The following is a 20,038-nucleotide window of genomic DNA, read 5'->3' as shown; positions in this document are numbered from 1 at the left end:
GTGGTCCCACAGTGGTCTGCGCGGCCTCCGCGCTGTCGCCGCTCCGTGATGGTGTCTCCAGGGCGGGGGGCCGGGGGGCACAACGCAGGGTCGCAGCCCCCGAGAAGCACCGTGCTGAGATAGTTAACTTCAGTGTCGCCATAAGGCCTCAACGTGACCGGCGACACCGAGTGGCCGGCGCCCGCTTGTGCAACTCTCATCCACGCCCCCCTTTCCGGTTTGCTGAGTTGGGACGGAGTGAGGGTCCTGACTTCAGCGGCCTGGCGACCTTACCCCCCCTACCCCCGGCCGCCGTTCCCCAACCCCCACCCCCGCCGCTCTTCGCGTTTCCGTTGACCCGGTTGTGCAACGGGAAAGTCAGGTAGAGGCCAGGTCTTTGCGGAGAAAGGGCTTTATCCTATGGGGCCAGGCAAGGACCACGGGGTGAAGCTCAGACGTGTGTACCTGAGGGCTTTGGAGGGGCTGTTTATGCGGAAGTAAGAAGCAAGAAGGGAAGGATAGGATTGATGGAAAGCAGAGACGGCGGAGCCTGGTCGGCTGCCGTCTATGGGGTCTCACAGAGTCGGACACGACTGAAGCGACTTAGCAGCAGCAGCAGCAGCAGCAGCCTTATGGAGAAGGCAATGGCAAGCCACTCCAGTACTCTTTGCCTAGAAAATCCCATGGATGGGGGAGCCTGGTGGGCTGCAGTCCGTGGGGTCGCTAAGGGTCGGACACGACTGAGCGACTTCACTTTCACTTTTCACTTTCACACATTGGAGAAGGAAATGGCAACCCACTCCAGTGTTTTTGCCTGGAGAATCCCAGGGATGGGGGAGCCTGGTGGGCTGCCGTCTATGGGGTCGCACAGAGTCGGACATGACTGAAGTGACTTAGCAGCAGCAGCCTTATGGAGAGCTCTGCACCGGGGCAATGGCGGAACTTCATGCCTCTTCCCAGATCCATGTGCAGACTGGGAGTAAGACATGGTGGGTCTTCGGCCCTTGGCGGCTAAAGTTCACTATCCTTCACTCTGGTCTTCCATGTGCCTGCACAATTCTTGGTCAGAGGGGCTGTCAGCAAGCTGTTTCCCTGTTGTTCAGTTGGTCGGTTGTGTTTCACTCTGTGACCCATGGACTGCAGCACGCTAGGCTTCCCTGTCCATCATCAACTCCCGAAGCTTGCTAAAACTCACGTCCATCGAGTCAGTGATGCTATCCAACCATCTCATCCTCTGTCATCCCCTTCTCCTCCTGCCTTCAATCTTTCTCAACATAGGGTCTTTACCAATAAGTCAGCTCTTCTAATCAGGCGGCCAAAGTATTGGAGCTTCAGCATCAGTCCTTCCAGTGAACATTCAGGACTGACTTCCTTTAGGTTGGACTGGTTTGATCTTCTTGCAGTCCAAGGGACACTCCAGAGCCTTCACCAACAGCACAGTTCAAAAGCATCAATTCTTCGACCCTCAGCCTTCTTTATGGTTCAACTCTTAACTTCCATACATGATTACTAGAAAAACCATAGCTTTGACTAGATGCCCCTTTGTTGGCAAAGTAATGGCTCTGCTTTTTAATATACTGTCTAGGTTGGTCATAGCGTTTCTTTCCAAGGAGCAAACATCTTTCAATTTCATGGCTGCAGTCACCATCTGCAGTGATTTTGGAGCCAAGAAAATAAAGTTTGTCATTGTTTCCATTGTTTCCCCATCTATTTGCCATGAAGTGATGGGACCAGATGCCATCATCTTCATTTCTTGAATGTTGAATTTTAAGCCAACTTTTTCACTCTCCCACTTTCATCAAGAGGCTCTTTAGTTCCTCTTCGCTTTCTGCCATAAGGGTGGTGTCATCTGCATATCTGAGGTTATTGATATTTCTCCCAGCAATCTTGATTCCAGCTTGTGCTTCATCTAGCCCAGCATGATATACTCATGATATACTCTGCATCAGTTCAGTCGCTCAGTTGTGTCTGACTCTTTGCGACCCCATGAATCACAGCACGCCAGGCCTCCCTGTCCATCACCAACTCGCAGAGTTCACTCAAACTCATGTCCATCGAGTCAGTGATGCCATCCAGCCATCTCATTCTCTATCGTCCCCGTCTCCTCCCACCCCCAATCCCTCCTAGCATCAGACTCTTTTCCAGTGAGTCAACTCGTCGCATGAGGTGGTCAAAGTATTGAGTTTCAGCTTTAGCATCAGTCCTTCCAATGAACACCCAGGATTGATCTCCTTTAGAATGGACTGGTTGGATCTCCTTGCAGTCCAAAGGACTCTCAAGAGTCTTCTCCAGCATCACAGTTCAAAAGCATCAATTCTTCGGCCATCAGCTTTCTTTACAGTCCAACTCTCACATCCATACATGACCAAGGGAAAAACCATAGTCTTGACTAGACGGACCTTGGTTGGCAAAGTAATGTCTCTGCTTTTTGATATGCTATCTAGGTTGGTCATAACCTTCCTTCCAAGGAGTAAGCGTCTTTTAATTTTATGGCTGCAATCAGCATCTGCAGTGATTTTGGAGCCCCAAAAAATAAAGTCTGATACTGTTTCCACTGTTTCCCCACCTATTTACCATGAGGTGATGGGACCAGATGCCATGATCTTCGTTTTCTGAATGTTGAGCTTCAAGCCAACCTTTTCACTCTCCTCTTTCACTTTCATCAAGAGGCCTTTGAGTTCCTCTTTACTTTCTGCCATAAGGGTGGTGTCATCTGCATATCTGAGGTTATTGATATTTCTCCCGGCAATCTTGATTCCAGCTTGTGCTTCTTCCAGCCCAGCGTTCCTCATGATGTACTCTGCATATAAGTTAAATAAGCAGGGTGACAATATACAACCTTGACGTACTCCTTTTCCTATTTGGAACCAGTCTGTTGTTCCATGTCCAGTTCTAACTGTTGCTTCCTGACCTGCATACAGGTTTCTCAAGAGGCAGGTCAGGTGGTCTGGTATTCCCATGTCTTTCTGAATGTTCCACAGTTTATTGTGGTCCACACAGTCAAAGGCTTTGGCATAGTCAATGAAGCAGAAATAGATGTTTTTCTGAAACTCTCTTGCTTTCTCCATGATCCAGCGGATGTTGGCAATTTGATCTCTGGTTCCTCTGCCTTTTCTAAAACCTGCTTGAACATCTGGAAGTTCACGGTTCACATATTGCTGAAGCCTGGCTTGGAGAATTTTGAGCATGACTTTACTAGCGTGTGAGATGAGTGCAGTTGTGCGGTAGTTTGAGCATTCTTTGGCATTGCCTTTCTTTGGGATTGGAATGAAGACTGACCTTTTCCAGTCCTGTGGCCACTGCTGAGTTTTCCAAATTTGCTGGCATATTGAGTGCAGCACTTTCACAGCATCATCTTTCAAGATTTGAAATAGCTCAATTGGAATTCCATCACCTCCACTAGTGATGCTAAGTTCGTAGTGATGCTAAGGCCCACTTGACTTCACATTCCAAGACGTCTGGTTCCAGGTGAGTAATCACGCCATCGTGATTATGTTGGTCGTGAAGGTCTTTTTTGTACAGTTCTTCTGTGATTTCTTGCCACCTCTTCTTAATATCTTCTGCTTCTGTTAGGTCCATACCATTTCTGTCCTTTATCGAGCCCATCTTTGCATGAAATGTTCCCTTGATATCTCTAATTTTCTTGAAGAGATCTCTTGTTTTTCCTATTCTGTTGTTTTCCTCTATTTCTTTGCATTGATCGCTGAGGAATGCTTTCTTATCTCTCCTTGCTATTCTTTGGAACTGTGCACTCAGATGCTTATCTCTCTCCTTTTCTCCTTTGCTTTTCGCTTCTCTTCTTTTCACAGCTATTTGTAAGGCCTCCTCAGCCAGTTTGCTTTTTTGCATTTCTTTTCCATGGGGATGGTCTTGGTCCCTGTCTCCTGTACAGTGCATATAAGTTAAATAAACAGGGTGACACTATACAGCCTTGACATAATCTTTTCTCAGTACAGAACCAGTCTGTTGTTTCATGTCCGATTTTAATTGTTGCTTCTTGACCTGTACACAGGTTTCTCAGGAGGCAGGTAAGGTGGTCTGGTATTCCCATCTCTTTAAGAATTTTCCAGTTTGTTGTGATCCACACAGTCACCACTGCAAACAGGCTTGGTTTTCTCTGTATCATTTTCTACCTTGTGGGCCTTGTAAATTACAGGGGGTGGTTTTAGTCCATGCCTGTCTTTGGGTCATTCCTGTCTTGAGGAATGGAGGCAACCACCGCTTTAGCTGCCTCCTGTTGCTAAGGGGCATAGGCCTAGCAAGGGCTTGGGGAATAAAACAGTTTGATGATGGAGCTGTACACACTCTTGGGTATTCAAACTGGATTGTTGGAGGGATTGGTATCTACCGGCTCAGGGTTGACACAGGAGTTGACAAAGAGGAATAATCTGGTGGCCTGTGGCCTTAGGGAGACAAACTTGACATGAAAGTTAAGAATAAAGGCCCAAACAGAGGAATCAATAGTGCTATGACTAAAGAAGTACCAGCGGATGAAGTCAATTTCACTCAAACTTACAGGAAGGCCCTTTACCGAACTCCATTCCTGCAGGACAGGATCACCAGGGCTGTGGCCCCAGCTGCCCACTTGGTGTATCCTTTCTGTTGTGGCCACTCGTCGGGGGGTGTCTGCGTGCAGCAGCAGGTGTGGCAGCCATACAACACCTTGTTCTGCCAGGAGAGAACTGAGGGCTGCTCTATTATCCATCACCACGCTTTCAACACAACTCCCCACGGTCTGTAGTCTAACCAGCCAGTTCCTCCACTGAGGCGGGTAGATCTCTGATAGGCCCCCCCTTCCCATGGTGAGCTCGTCCTGGGCTAAGCTGGTGCCCATGATCATCAACCCTGAGGCCTGCTACCTTTTTATCTGCTCTCCTGGGTGAAAAACACTTGTCTCAGGGTGACATGTTACAACCCTTGTGAGTCGGGCGCCACCTTCGCTCGCCGTCCCTCATGCCAGTAGATGGGAGACCAAGTTCAGCTCAGAAGCAAAGGGAAACTTTATCCTGTAATGAAAGAGCGAGTGGTGTGAGCTCGCACCGGAGAGCACAGGCTCTGTCCCGAAAGGCTGTAGGTGATGCTGCTTTACAGGCTGATTCCAGAGGGAGGGTTTCAGTTGTGGGTCGGGCTGGTCAAGCTGTCAGGCACAGTAACTTTACACTGGGAACTCTTAGTAATTCCTGTCTGGGGACCTGTTACACTTATTTTACTTGAACCCATGCTTGACACTCAATGGGCTCTTGGTAGCCAGCATGTTCTAAGGCTGCCCAGGCAAGTTGGGAAGACCCTGGAAGGCTTGACCATCTTTGCTTTGGGTCAGTTCCTTTGCTGACTCATTTTGCATCCCCCTCTGTGGAATAGATAACAAGCTGTAAGGTTAGTTTTCGGCTGGCACCCACTTGCTAGGGTGTCCTGGGTTGCAGAAAACGGCAGGTCTGAGCTCTGTAGGGAGGCATTTACATCATTAAGGGAACTGTCTAGTGGTGTGTGGGCTCTCCTAGTGGCTCAGTGGTGCAGAGTCTGCCTGACAATGAGGGAGACAGGTTCAATCACTAGTTTGGGAGGATCCCACTTGTCAGGGGGAAAGTAAGCCTGCATGCCTGACCTACCAGGCCTGCCTGCCTAGAGCTCGTGCTCTGCAATGAGACAAGCCACCGCAGTGACAGGCCTGCTCACAAGGAAGAGCAGCCCTGCTTGCCACTAGAGAAAGCCCACATGCAATGAAGACCCAGTGCCGCCAAAAATAAATACGTAAAAGTCTTTGAAAACAAGAACTGTATGGCCGCCTGTAAGGGGAAGTCAAATTAACACAGGAATTTTGTTTCAGGAGTAATGTTAGGGTAGCCTCTAGAGGAAGGTCAAGGTTACATTACTCAGTCCTCTTTTGATTGAGTGGGGGAGCCTGACCCCTAGATGGGGGTGGAAAGACAGACCTCACACCAGTCTTCGCCTGCTGCTGTAGTGGCCTTTGACAGTAGATTCAGAGTGTTTGTGTCCCAATCTTGGTGGGTGACAACCACCAGCGGGGAGAGGGGAAAAAAAGGTCTATCCAAATTCTTTTCAGGACCACGGGGATAGCTTACAGATGAGTTATCTCTGTCTGAACATACATAACCATCCATGTGTTTATTTTATTGCTTAAGACCCAATGATGGAAGAGGATCTGATAGATATTATATTTACAAAAGACATGATTCCTCTGGAGGTAGCACACACGTTTCCCAATCAGACAAAAGAGCACCGCAAGGTGACACCGGTCCCACCTGACAAGCAAGGACATGCCTGCTGCTCTTCCCAGGGACAGTCCAGTGACTCCTGGCCACATCTCTGGAGACCTCCAGGCTGGGGCCTGTGTCCCAACCCTGGAGGCTGTCACTGCTGAGAGACCAGGTGCCTGGCTGTGTTCTAAGCCACCCTCATGGTGACCCTTCCTGACAGGCCTCGCGGGATGGAGCTGGCAGCTCCTTGGAGCTGGCAAGCAGGTCCAACAAGTCTCCCTGGGAAGCTCTTGCAGGCCATCTCCAAACTCAGAGTCCAGCGGATGCTCCCTGCTCCAACCTTGTGCAGGGAGAAGGGGCTGTTGGCCAGCTCACCTGTTCGCTGGCATGGAGGTGCCAGCATGACAGTTACACCCAGGACACGTTACAAACACTTCAAATTCAGAGATCAGCCTTAATACCTATCTTTCAGAAATACATGTCTTTTTCATCCCTAAAATTATCAAAACTTTATATTAAAAATAGAAAAATCCTCATACAAAGTTTGTGTCTACACACACTGGCCCATTAGCGTCTCTGCAAGGTGTTTTCAACAGCAGACGCTCCCAGGCCCTGAGTGCTGAGCCGTGCCTGCCGGGAACCCATCAGCTAGAGCACCGACCCTGCAGCGGTGTTTGGTGCCTGTGGCGGAGCGAGTCCCGGTGCTGGGGCTCCGGCTCTCAGGATGGCTGCCCCCCGTGGTGGCGGCCCCTCCTCACCCAGCGTCCCAACCAGAGCTGTGGGGTGCGGCCCTAGGCCAGTGGCCCATCTGCGTGCCCAGGGCCTCCCCCAAGCAGGTGCAGACTGTCGTCGTCCTCGGATGTGTCTGCTTCCTCCTCGCTGCCCGGTGGCTCTGAGGGCCGCTTCAGGCCCCGCTGCTTCGAGACGGCCAGCGCGTACTGCAGGTTGTAGCGGTTCCAGTCACAGCTGTGAGGACACGTGGGACTCGTGTCAGTGAGACCGACGTGGGGGCCCTTTGAGCCCAGGTCTGACAACGTGGGGAGCAGCCCTGGCTGGACCAGCTGGCGACAGTGAAATCCCCCCTGCCCCCGCCCCCCGGGAGACATCACATACAGTTTGGAGACATCGTCCAAGTGGCGCTGGATGCTCTTCTGAAGGAACTGAATCGTCGGCAGCAGCGTCCCCACTCTGGAAAGAGACGTTCCTCAGCGCGGGCTGCCACCCGAGGCCCCCAGGACCCGCTCCACGCTGTCCCCGGGTAAAGGCTTCCACCCCCACCCCGACCAGCGGACCCAGAGTCCACGGTGAGTGGGCAGGGTGTACCTGGACTTCAGCTTCTGTCCATGCACCATGAGCAGTTTCTGAGTCCATATGAGGTAGAATTCTAGATGGCGAGATACTTCAAAGGACGAAGCTAAAAATTCCAGCACCTTCTCCACATACAAGTCGGGCAGGGAGGAGCTTATGACCTCGACTGAGGGGGAAGGACAGGTGCACTCAGCCCGTGAAGACGCCGTCAGGAGAGACGCGCTCTCAGCTCGCGGCCTCTGCACGTGCAGAACCGGCCAGCACATGTGGACGCAGGCCCCCAGCCCCCGGCCCAGGCTCACTCTCGTCCCAGGGCACCGCCTCCAGGGTCTCCTGCAGCAGCTTCTTCTCGTTGAGCCGGAAGGCTAGGAGGATGGCCCTGGTGAAGTCCCGCTGGCGCAGCGCCGCCCGGATCCGCACGGGGGTGACACTAGTGTCCAGCTCGAACGGGTCGAAGAGCATTTGGGCATCCAGGGAGTAAACGAGGAGCCCCTCCGTGGTGGTGGCCGCCCAGCAGCGCCCTGCAACGATGAGACTTGAGAAAGCTTCCTGAACCTTTATTCTCACTTCCCCCTCTTTTTGAAGAACAGGTCCTGAACACACCTGGGACCCCAAGTGCGAGTATGGAGGGAGCCTGGGGATGCTGGCCCCTCAGGAAGGGGTGCTGGGCCTCTGCTATAGCCCCTGTGAACCCCAGCCACTGAGACCCTGTCCTGTTCCGCCCCCGCCAGACACTCCAGGGGTGGGGGTGGGCAGGGGATGAGGCCCAAGAAGGACACCACTGTGGGGGGGTGGGGGAGCCATCTGCCTCCATGCCCCCACGCCAGGCACATCTGCAGCCACAGCTGCCCTCCAGCAAGGACACAGATGACATCTGACCCCAGGGGGACTGCGGTGCCCAGAGCCGGCCCTGGGAGCAGGGTGACAGGCCCAGAAGCCCTTCAGGACCAAGCCCACCTCTCCCACCCTGATGACCCGAAGCCCAGGGCTCACCGGTGGGGGAGAAGCGGAGAGAAGTCACCCTGATCTCAGGTTTGAAGTGCCGGGAGCTCATGTCACCTGGGAACAGAGATCCCCCTGCTCACAGGGCTGTACACACCTCACCACCCCTGAAAAAGGGAGGCCTATGCTGCAGGGCTTCAGGTACTGCTTCACGGGTGCCGGCAGCCTCCACAGGCAAGCCCTCAGTGTGGACACTCCCGTGGGCTTGGGCCCAGCCTAGAGCAGCCCCCCTGCTCCTAGGGAAAGCCCTGCCCAGCCCAGGGCTGCCAGGCAGGGGGTTTCAGGCCCCGCACTCCTGACACAGGCTTCCTCTCTGGCCACATGGGGGCAGGGACTAGGAGCAAGGCACAGGGCTGGGCACCAGCCAGACGTGCAGCTGCTCACAGGGGGGCCACACAGGCCAGGTTCCTGGACATCAATCGCTGTAGCCTCGACAAGGGAGCAACGCGGCTATCACCCGGGAAAGCAGCCGGGGAGCAGGACGGCCCGCCGTGGCCTGAATGCGGGACACAAAGAACCCCCTGCTCACCTTTCTTCACGCCTGGCAATGGTATGGCGACCCCACCCTCCTCTGCAGCGTCTTGGTCAATGAGTGCCAGATTGCCGAACTCCGTCATTTTCCTTCGGTTCAAAAATTCCTGAAGGGCGAAACCCAGACGTCCCACTGTGGGAGGTGGGAAGGATGCACTCATCTGCCCCACCTCCCCCTGCGTCACCAACACGGGGCCCAGTCCTGCCTGGAACCCACACGGGACACAGGGAGCCCGAGACAAGGCAGCCCAGGGCCCACAGTTAGGCCTGCAGAGGGCGGGTTCTCGGAACTCAACGTCTGAACAGAGTGTGCGTGAGCCCGCGAGGGAGATGCACACGGGGAGCCTCTGCTGCCACTTGCCTCGGCCTGTCCTGGGGACGTGATGAGGACACCCCAGCCCCGACACCTCGAAGGGGTGGGCTGCGGCCGCACAGAGAAGCCCCTCACCTGGCACGAGGGCCAAGACAGGTGAACCCAGGCAAGCAAACCTGTCTAGAGGGTCCCCAGGTTGCCTGTGGGGCCAGGGTGTGAGGAGGCCTCCAGGTGAGGCTGGACAGCTCTGGGGACCATGGAGCCCTGACGCTCCCCCGGATCTCACTTACCTCCATGGCGTCCAGTGACAGGTTGCAGGAGATCTCGAACTTCTTCCTGAGAATCTGCTCCCTGACGTGATAGATGCACACAAACTTGGACATCCCTCCCGCCAGGATGCTCTGGCCGTCCGCGGAGTAGCACAGGGTGGTGAAGGCCCTGGGCAGAGGGCATGCAGGCTTAGTCACCACCCAGAGGGCAGATGGCACCTGTCCCCGCCCCCTCCAGGGCTCCAGCCCAAACCCTGCAGCCCCATCACCCGGCTCCCTGCGGGCAGCACGAGCCCTGCCAGGAGGTCAAGGACCGCAGGGCTGATCAGGGCGCTTCCACCTGAAGTCAGCAGGGAGATGGGTCAGTCCGCCTATAACCCCCACAGCGGCCGCGGACAGGACCAGAACTCAGGCCTGCGCTGCCCTGGCTGGCTCCCAGAACTTGAGATGGCAACCTGGGGTTTGGCAAAGGATTCTTAGATATGACATGAAGAGCTCAAGTGACCAAAAAAAGAAAGTGGGCCTTCGTCACAATTAAAAACGTTTGTGCTTCATATTAACATCCTCAAGAGAAAGTGGAGACAAGACACAGGGGAAGGAGGTATCTGCAGATCGTGTATTTGATGAGGCCTCGTATCTCAAGTCTGCAGAGAGCCCTTGCAATTCGGGACCACAGACACACACCCATTAACACAGCCCACACACAACAGCCTGTCAGCCGACGAGCAGACGCCTAGGAACACCAGTGCACGGGGACGCCAAGCCCCAGGCATGGATACACCACCCCGCCCCCACGCCCGCCCCCCAGCACAGCAGTGACTATAAAACAGAGTGAAGAGCACTGCTCACAACGTGGGGAGACCAGTAGCCCCTGCCCTGGATGGCTGGAAACGGTGCAGGCTCTTGGAAAAACGGCCTGCAGGGCAGTAGACTGCCAGGGATGCACCCTGGACCTGATAACAGGACGCACAAACACTCATCCTCAGGGTGTGAGAACATGGACACCTGTTAACCCACATGGACACCAGGACAACCCGCTCCCTCTGGGGTCCCAGCCGGCGAGCCCCCAGGCTCGGGGACACGCCCCGCTGGGCACTCACTTCCCCTTGGCTGAGTGCTTGGCGGTGATCTTGTCCAGCTCCTTCCGGCCCGTCTTGAGGTCGTGCCTGCCCTCGATGGAGCCCGTCTGCACCGCGTTCTCAGGGTCCCAGAAGGTGATCTGTGAGTTCAGGGTGGCCACGGCCAGCTCAGCACCATCAGGGCGAAAGGTCACGGCCAGAGCTAAGAAGAGACGTGTAATCAGGGCCGGGGAAAACCCTGGGCTCCAGCCATTGGGCCACTCTGCCCTGCCCTCATCCTGGCACCCTGAAGGTCTGGGGGCCGCAGGACCCACACAAGCATGGCTGGGCCAGGCAGCCTAGTGATGGGGTCTGGGCAAGAGGCGCCATACGGAGGCCGTGGGCAGGCTAGAAACAGACTAGCTGGAGACAGCATCAGCACGGGGGCGCCGAGAAGATGCAGGGCCCAACAGCTAAAGCCTGAATCAGAGCCGTGTGGGGTAGCAGGAAGCCTAGACCACCGCAGAGACTGAGCCCTGGGGGCCGAAGACGGGGCAGGGCAGGGCAGGACCTCGCTCCCAGGAACGGGGGAGCCAGGTGCAGCAGGGCCCTCGCTCGCTCTGCTGGGGAGCCTGATGCCAAGCCACACGACTGGGCTGCCAACCCCATTAGCCCACGAAACTCGGGGGCTGCCAGTCCTGACAGCCCAGGCGCTCCGGACCCTGCGTTTATCCAGGCATGTGATTAAGACCGGGCCTGCCCCCGGGTGCCACTCACCGTCTGAGGTGAGAGCCAGCGTCTCTGTGGTCCTCCAGCTGTCCGCCATGTCCCACAGACGCACTGTCCTGTCCCAGGAGGCGCTGGCCAGGACCGACTTCATGGGGTTAAAACACAGTCCGCTGATGGGCCCCTCGTGGCCAGACAAAACCTGTGGCCATTCAGAAGAGAGCTCTGAGGACCTGAGACCCTCGAGGGCCCTCCACCCTGGGGCCGGACGCGCCTGCTGGATGCTGGTATGCAGAGGCCGTAGCCCCTAGGCTGGGGGTGAGGGAACCCCACCGTGGTTGGGCCAGGGAGCCTGCCAGGAAATGCATGTAAACAGTGCCACCTGTGCCGGATGTGGCCCCTGTCCCCCACTCCTCTCGCGTCAGCAAGGCCCCCTCCCAGCAAGGGACTTGTGGCCCTTACATCAAGGAGCCGGCCCGTCTGCATGGACCAGATGAAGACCTCGAAAGAGTCCTGTGCTCCAGCAGAGATGATCTCCCCACTCGAGTCCACAGCCACGCAGGAAAACTGGGTAGGGCGTGGGGATGTGAACGTGCGGAAGTTCCGGTACCTGTAGGAGGACGGTCCAGTTGGGACAGTTCCAGGGCCACCCATGTCTTCCTGACAAGCCCCAACCCCTTGACCTTGCTCTCGCAGCCCAGAGCTCAGGGGTGGCCTACAGAGCCAAGGTCCCCACAGGAAGTCACCTGTGAAGATCAAAGGCGCGCACAGTCCCGTCCATGGAGGAGGTCACGATGACATAGCCGGTGGTGGTGAAGGTCACACCAGTGACCCCACTTGAGTGCTCCGTGAAAGTGACAAAGCAGAAGCCGCTGAGGCTGTTCCACACCTTGACCTGTGTGGGGAGGCCACGGCTCAGGACAGCCCACGTGGGTGCCCTGGTGAGTGAGGACTAGGGGCTGCGCGGGGCCCTCCCGCGTCAGAGCAGCTGCCGGCAGCACGAACCCAAGCCATGTATAGAAAATCAAGTCAGGAAGGGAAACAGACGCTACAAGGCTCTTCACTCCAACCCTGGCAAGCCTGTGAACAGCTTCTCAGGAGCCTGGGTGGGACCCTGCTATCGGGGCCAGACCACCAGTGCGGCACCCCCCAAGCCAGTCAGCAGAACAGAGACAGGAGGGGGAACCCCCCCGCGATGGGGTGCAGCCGGCCCACCTTGCCATCGTCCCCGCCAGTCACGATGTACTGCCCGTCGGGGGAGTAGGCCAGGGACACCATGCTGTTGAAGTGGCCCTGCTGCTTGAGCACGTAGGACTCGCTCTGCCACTCCCACACCAGCAGCTGGCCCAGGCCTGCAGGGCACACAGGACCGCTCGTGACCCCCGTTTCCCGTCTGGGCCTGAACACAGTGACCCAGAGCGGAGATGCCAGCCTCCCACATCGCCTCCAGAGGCCGGGGCCACAGGCTAAGCGTTCCAGGAGGCAATGGGACTCAGGACTCAGAGGAGCCTTTGTTCTCAAGGTTTCATCAGCTGCTTCTTCACAGCAAGCCAGCGGCCTGCCAGCCTGGCCCTGGAGCCTCGGGAGCGAGGTGGGGCAGGGCAGGCTTCCCGGGGAGGAGGAACTCCACTTGGGTCACCTCACAAACCCAGGCACCAACCTGAGCACCCAAAGGCGATCCAGTCCCCAGAGCTGTTGATGGCGACGGACGCAACCCTCTGGTCTGAGATGCTGGGGAGACACACAGGACCCGGTCAGCACAGCAGGCCTCCGACCCCACCCCAGGGTGGCTGCACGAGCCAGGACGGGGCCAGGTCTCCAGCTGGCGGCACCTCCTCCTCCCCACCCGGCTAATGTGTCTGCTTCACTCAGAACAACAGAAAAGCCAGCGCTTCTGCACCCCATACTCAAAAACTCGGAGCTTTGTGGCTTCGTGAAACCAACACTTTGCTATCCTCCACATTCCAAAGATACAGGAGGGGAAATGAAAACAAGAGAAGAATGACATGACCCGCACACACCTCCCTGTGACTGGCGGTGGGAGCAGCACATCTGAGATGGAGGGTGACACAGCACCCCAAACCCCTCCAACCCAGGACGGAGGTGGGGATGGGTGTTTGGGAAGCCAGCCATGCAGCCGGTCAGGCCTCCTGGTCCCTCCGGCCCTCAGTCCTGACAGGTATAGTGTGGCTTCCACCCACCCTGCCTGCCGGAGAGCACGCATGTACACATGACCGCACACACAGGTACAAGACTGTACACACATGTATGTACACAACACCACACACAGGTACACGACCACACACACACAGGTACACGACCGCACACACACAGGTACACGATCGCGCACACACGTGTACACAACTGCCCTCGCGCACACACGTGTACACAACTGCCCACACACAGCAGAGGCGCTGACCTCAGTGAGTGGATAAGGTTGAACTCTGGGAGCTCGTGAAGGTGGAAGATTCCAGAAGCAAAACCAGTGACCAACAGGTGGACCTTCTTGTGATATGCAGCAGCCGTCAGATTGTTAAAATCTCCTTCTTTGTTGAAAAAGTACCTAAACAGACAGGGACACAAGAACTGTGGGAGGAGGACCAGAGAGCCCTGCTGGTCCCGCAGCCTCACCCCAGCCTCCGCCCTGGCCCCAGGGCAGGCGGAGGACTGCAGGTTGGTGCTGCCCTGCAGTCCCCCGGGTCTTCACCCCCCGCCCCAGTGCAGGACGGGCACCTACTTGGCCAGGCGCGAGTACTTCACTTTCCCCTGCTGCTCCTCGGCGGCCAGCGTAGCCTTTCCACGGACGGTGGTCTCCCTCTCTGCCCCCTCCTCCCCCTCCTCCTCCTCCTCCCTCTGCAGCAGGTCTGCCTTCCAGCCTGTGGGGGCCTTCAGCCTCAGGTCCTCAGGAAGGGTGTCGCACTGCCACACGCACAGGGCGCCGTCCTGGCTGAGCGTGTACAGCTGCAGAGGAAGACGTGTGAGCCCCAACCCCCAGCCCACACCCACCCAGCTGCGGGGACAAGAACGTGGCCCTGTGCTGCCGAAGCCTGCCTGGCTACCATGGCCCCCGCGTCCCCAGGGGAGGGCCCAGCGCCCCACTCGAGGCTGCGATGGGGACGTACGTCCAGGCTGCTGGCCTCGAAGAAGCAGGCCACGATGGCATCCTTGTGTCCCCCCAGCGCGTAGTAGATGAGGTTGTCCCAGCGCTCGGCCCCAAACACCCATGTGGACATGTCTCTGCTCCCGACTGCAAAGCACCTGGGGGACAGGGGGTCACAGCTCGGCCTGGGTTCACGGGTGTCCACCTTCTACAGCGTCCCGGGGCACAGGGGCAACGCCTGAGGTTGGCTCGGGTCTGCATCTGCCCTGGGCAGGAGCTGGGTTCACCTGTGCTTCTCCCAGGGCCAGAAGCCTCACTGCACAAGTGTCTCCGCCCCTCACTGCAAAACAGTCTCTCATGGGGCTGGCCCAGGGGAGCCCAAGGACCGACCACTGAGCCCAGTGGAGGGCTGCCTGCGGGACCCTGTGCCTCCCATCTCCCTGACCCCAGTTGGAGCCAACTGTGCTCTTTGCAGGAGGAGGGCCAGATGTGGGCCCAGGCCATGCAGACAGGCACGACCTCTTGGCTGTGGCAGCCCACAGCCCACCAGAGTCTCCCACGGACACAGTGTGAGCCTGTGGCTATGTTCCTGCACTGCGGCCCAGAGAACATGGGAGCAGCTGGCCTGGCCTACAAAGTGGCAGCCGCCTCCGGCCGTGGCCCCCGTTCCCTCCCCCGCCATCAAACGCAGGGCAGCAGACACAGCCCCGGGACACCTTTGGGGACAGTTGGGGGAGAGCACTGTCCGGGCAGCCAGACTGGGAGATGCTGCCAGCACTCCCGCCGCCCACGGCTGCTCTGGAAGCTGGGCCACAGCACGCTAGCTCGGGCGGTCCTGCTTTGCTCTGCTCTCCAGTGAGCAGGGCCAGGCAGACCTGACTCAGACTCAAGAGTCAAGTCTGTGTCCAACCCACACAAGAGGCTTGTGAGAGGCCACTTGAAAAAGAGCCGGGGACATGACACGCCACCCCCGTGATGAGACACTGGTCACAGGTGCCCCTCAGGCCCCTCCCACGTCCAGCACCCCTGCCTTACCGGGAGTCGTCTGTCCAGTCAATGCATGTGGTCTCGTCATATGGCCCAAAGTAGGTTTTGTCCAGGACAAACGCGTTGAATTCCCGCTTCCTCCCAGGAGCGTGGTACATCTGAGCAATGTTGCCTTTTGTGATGACGAATTTCCTGCCGTAGAAACGGTGTCATCAATATCCGACACCAGGGCAGGTCCTGAGCCCGAGGCCAGCTTCCCACGGGAGGCAAACCTGGGTGGGGCCCTAACCCCCACCCTGAATCTCACAGGCCCGAGTCCCCTCTCCTCTGGGTGGACAGTCGAGGAAGAAGTGGACAGACTCTAGGTCACGCCGCACTTCTGCCCCAGAGCAGACGCCCCTCAGGCCCTCCCACCGGCCTGGGGGGTGGTTGCCAAGGTCAGGACAAAATCGGACAGCCCCGGCCCAGGATGCCCTCTACTGCGTTTCAGAGTGTGGACACGGAGCCGGGGCTCACAGCTGACCCCTGGAGCTCCTCCTCCCCAACAAGGCCAGGGTGGCCCAGGTGTGAGCAGCCCAAGATCGAGCCCCCTTTCCTGCAGTCCAAGAACAGGCCAGGTCTGGCCACATCATCCTGATGGTGGACGCCGGGGCCAGGGGCCCGTGACACCCAACACCATGGCTCCTTCATGGCTCAGGGGCCGTCTGTGGCTCGGATGGTGGGCCATCCGAGCCCACCACATGAGTAATGCAGCTCCACGGCTCCCACCCCGCCCGCAGAAGTGTACCTGCCATCAGGGGAGAAGGAGACGCTGTGCACAGCACCCTTGAAGTGGAAGTGGTGCAGCACAGACCTGCAGACCAGGCTGACCAGCAGCGCATCGCCCCCTGTGGGAAGGGATTGCTGAGTGAGGCCCCGTACACGGTGCACACGCACCAGGCCTTGAAGGCGGGCCCTGGGCCCCGTGGTGTGGGCAGCACACCGCCAGGGAGGATGCCCCACATGCCCACCCAGGCCCAGACACAGAAGCAGCCGAGGGACTGTGCGGGCCTCGACCCCCAAGGGTCTCAGTGTTGGCCTCTAGTCATCCGGACACCACCACACCTGCCCCCCCGTGGAGGTGGTTACCTTCGTCAACAATGATGGCCAGGCGGCCGTCCGGGGACAGCCCCACACACTTGATGTTGTAGCGAGTGGCCAGGGGCAGGGTGTTGGACTTGTTGCTAGGAGACAAAAACCAGAGCTGAGCCACTATGCTCGTGTCGTCGGGCGGGGGCAGGCCAGCCTGGACCAGCAGCCCTCACCCCTGCACAACACACATAAAAACCTTACATATGGGTTTTGAACATGTCAGTTCTGCTTCTAGGGCCTCATCCCAAGAGGACCCGCAAACATACAGTCAGGAAACCGGAAATGACCAAGCTGCCCAATAAGAGGGTAAGCCCAGGGACAGCATGCCCAGGAAGGCCTTCTGCAGGAATGAAAAAATGTGGAGTCGTGGAAAACTAAGTAAAGATAAATAACCACTGGCTGCTGCTGCTGCTAAGTCACTTCAGTCGTGTCCGACTCTGTGTGACCCCATAGACGGCAGCCAACCAGGCTCCCCCGTCCCTGGGATTCTCCAGGCAAGAACACTGGAGTGGGTTGCCATTTCCTTCTCCAATGTGTGAAAGTGAAAAGTGAAAGTGAAGTCGCTCAGTCGTGTCCGACTAGTAGCGACCCCATGGACTGCAGCCCACCAGGCTCCCCTGTCCATGGGATTTTCTAGGCAAGAGTACTGGAGTGGCTTGCCATTGCCTTCTCCGAAATAACCACTGGATCACATTCTAATTCTGTCCAGTTCTTCTTCAGCTGCCACGGGGCCTCGACCTTTGAGTGCCCCTGCCACACGTCACTTAAACAGTTGACACCAGCAATGAACTGCCAGGAACTGGCCCTGGGTGCACCCTGCACTTCAGGAAACAACTCACAAGCAAGGCAGGTACTATGGCCCCATCTTACAGATGCAAAAACTGAGGGCTGCAGAGATCCAAGCAGCCTCTGCAACAGGAGAGCCTCACCCAGGCCACACACGTCTGAGAAGACAGGAACAGAGCCACGTGCGTCCTCAGGGGAGACAGAGTGCACGTGAGCATGCTGGCCAGGCAGCAGTCCAGGGCTGGTCCCATGCCCGGGTATCTTCTACCAGATATTTCAGCTAAGTGATACAACCTCAATACACAGGGTCTAGCGGAAAGGTTAGAAGGGAGAAACCGGGACCCCTACAGCCAGTCCCGCTGCTGACCCATCGGCACTACGTGAATCTGCAGGCCCCTCTTGGGCTGTCTTAAGTAAAAGGTGTGCTTTAGACAGGTGAGGAAAAAACTGTTTTTACCTGCAAACCACAAGGATCACTATTGCTAAGATCATTTTAGCATACTTACTTTTTCAAGTCGAACACAGTAACTCTGTTTCCCACAGGGCTGATAACTGAATTCCCATCACAGGTAAAATTTAAGTTTCCACACCGATAGACTGTCCCCAGCAAATTTGAAAACTGAAACGAAAACAAAATTGTCTTTATAATATAAAGAAAATACAACTCTTAGAAACGACGAAGTAAGGCTTCTGGTCAAGGAGATGGTGCAGACTCTCCCAGGCTCCCTGATTATTCCCGGAGTCCCTCGAGCCACCCCCCTCCTCCCAGGACAGTTTCTGGGCACCTCTCAGTCTAGCCCTGAGCAAGAGAGAATACATAAGCCCAGTCCCCAGGGGCTCTGAGCTTCCACTGAGGTGGACAAACAGCAGGGTCAGCGCAGGGAAGCCTCCAGATAGGCGGCGTCTGCTGGAGGGAGGGGAGGACAGGACCTGTGCTGCAGGAAGAGAACTGCTGACCGAACAGACTCTCGACTGCATGTGGGGTTCAAGGCTTCCTGAACAGGGTAACCTGCTGGCAGCCCATCCATTCAATCATTCATTCAACGACCAATCATCTGCAGGTCCCATGACCTGCGTGTGAGCCTCTGAGACGAGGGATTGCCAAGGAGCATCTGCAGCTGCAGGCGGGCAGGGCCCTGGGAACCCCAGGAGGCCACGGGGACTGGAGAGCGGGGATGGAGGCCATGGGCGAGAGGAGCTGGATGGGGAGGCTGGGTTCACAGCGGGGGAGCATTCTGAGCAGGAAGGCCAGATTGGGTAGGGGCATCGTGGGTGTGGGGTGGACCTGAGGAACGTCCCGCTGAGGCTAGAGCCAGGCCAAGCCTGGGACGTGAGTGGCTGGGACCTGACAGAGAGAGAAAAGCTGGAAACGAAGAACCTGCGGAGGAACAGCAGTGGCAGCAGCAGGCAGGGCCGCGCAAACGCTCACGGCTCCAGACACACAGGTGGCCCGCTGTGCCAAGGGGCCCGAGACGCGGGGAAGATGCAGAAGCGCGTCCGGTGAGCTCGGCACCCGGCTCCCGCCCTCTGCCCCCGCGTCCTCCCCACGTCGCGAGCTGCGGAGCCTGGGAACCAGGACTTCCGTCCGGGCTGGCTTCCGCTGCCCCGCTCGGATCTCGGCGTGACCCTCCCTCAGCGCTCCTGCTCTTTTCGTCCGCGCGCGCCGCTCCGTCCCAGTCCGGGACTCTGCGGCCCCAGGCCCGGCCTCTCTCAGGCTGCCAGGGGAGGAGCCGGTCGGTGGTGCCCGACCTAGTCAACCCAGGCCCGGCTCCCTGGCCCCGAGGGAGCAGTCTCGAGGAGCGACTCTATCCCGATCCCGAGTTAAGAACCCCTCACCACCCCTGGCCCGCGCTCACCCTGTATGCGAACTTCATCCCGGCAGCCACACGTGTGTTGCTTGCAGTCTCTGCGCCCCGCCCCTCGGCCCGCAGCAAGCCCTTCCGGGATGGGAGCGCGGCCGCGCGCCACAGCGCCCCCTCGAGGCCTGGAGGAGCGGCGCGGCCAGAGGCGGGGTCCCAGCCGGCCGGCCCCGCCCCAAGGGTGGTTTCCTGGCTGCCGGTCCAGCCCCGGAGGCGAAGCCCCACCCACCGGCCCCTCCCCCAAGCGCGGGTTCTTTGCAGTCAGCACGTTCCCAAGGCGCAGCCCCAGCCCCCGGGTCTGCACCCCGCAGGTCAGGCTCAGGTCCTGTTGGGCTTGGGGTGGCTTGCTCGGCTGCTTTGACAAACCATTCCAGCACGGTGGAGGGCGAGATCCGATCAGATCGTCCGATCCCACGCTTATTTGTTTAAAAGCTCTAGGTTAAGTGGGGGCCAAAACAGCGAGACTAAGTAAATGGAAAACCTTTTCCGAAGAAAAGAAATTGTATTAGTGAAGATACCAAATGTGACAGAGGCAGCTACCTTGTCAGACTGTTGTTCAGGGGCTAAGTGGTGTCCAACTGTCCGCAACCCAATGGATTGTAGCCTGCTAAGGCTCCTGTGTCCTCCACTACCTCCCAGAAATTGCTCAAGTTCATGTCCATTGAGTTGGTGTTGCTATCGAACCGTCTCATCCTCTGCCACCCCTTCTCCTCCTGCCCTCTACCTTTCCCAGCATCAGGGTCTTTTCCATGAGTCAGCTCTTCACAAAAG

The 20,038-nt window shown here is 57.5% G+C and overlaps 1 protein-coding gene across 1 annotated transcript; it reads right to left on the bottom strand.

The window, feature by feature from the left end:
* Positions 1-6,086: 6,086 nt before the first annotated feature.
* On the bottom strand, positions 6,087-19,338 carry PWP2 (PWP2 small subunit processome component). The gene is made up of 21 exons (XM_055414897.2): positions 19,265-19,338; positions 17,915-18,027; positions 16,620-16,714; positions 16,279-16,378; positions 15,540-15,683; positions 14,527-14,662; positions 14,142-14,365; positions 13,824-13,967; positions 13,065-13,135; positions 12,620-12,756; positions 12,151-12,299; positions 11,867-12,014; positions 11,456-11,606; positions 10,721-10,901; positions 9,642-9,789; positions 9,037-9,145; positions 8,499-8,564; positions 7,808-8,026; positions 7,521-7,671; positions 7,311-7,385; positions 6,087-7,163 (listed from the first exon to the last, which is right to left on the bottom strand). The coding sequence occupies exons 1-21, from the start codon at positions 19,280-19,282 to the stop codon at positions 6,989-6,991; spliced, it is 2,754 nt and encodes a 917-aa protein (XP_055270872.1). The 5' UTR covers positions 19,283-19,338; the 3' UTR covers positions 6,087-6,988.
* Between the last annotated feature and the right edge of the window lie 700 nt (positions 19,339-20,038).

The sequence above is a fragment of the Moschus berezovskii genome, chromosome 1 (assembly GCF_049115385.1).
Source record: "Moschus berezovskii isolate FMDL1 chromosome 1, NW_MosBer_1.0, whole genome shotgun sequence".
Lineage (NCBI taxonomy): Eukaryota > Metazoa > Chordata > Mammalia > Artiodactyla > Moschidae > Moschus > Moschus berezovskii.
Note: the sequence above shows the minus strand (reverse complement) of the source record. Positions and strands in the feature narration are given on the sequence as shown.

What these genes read in the sequence shown, in the direction of transcription:
- PWP2 (XM_055414897.2), bottom strand. An exon ending in TGTCACTGGACGCCATGGAG is followed by an intron (nt 9,146 to 9,641) that starts GTAAGTGAGATC and finishes TTCGCCCTTCAG; the next exon opens with GAATTTTTGAACCGAAGGAA. An exon ending in ATTGCCAGGCGTGAAGAAAG is followed by an intron (nt 8,565 to 9,036) that starts GTGAGCAGGGGG and finishes CTCTGTTCCCAG; the next exon opens with GTGACATGAGCTCCCGGCAC.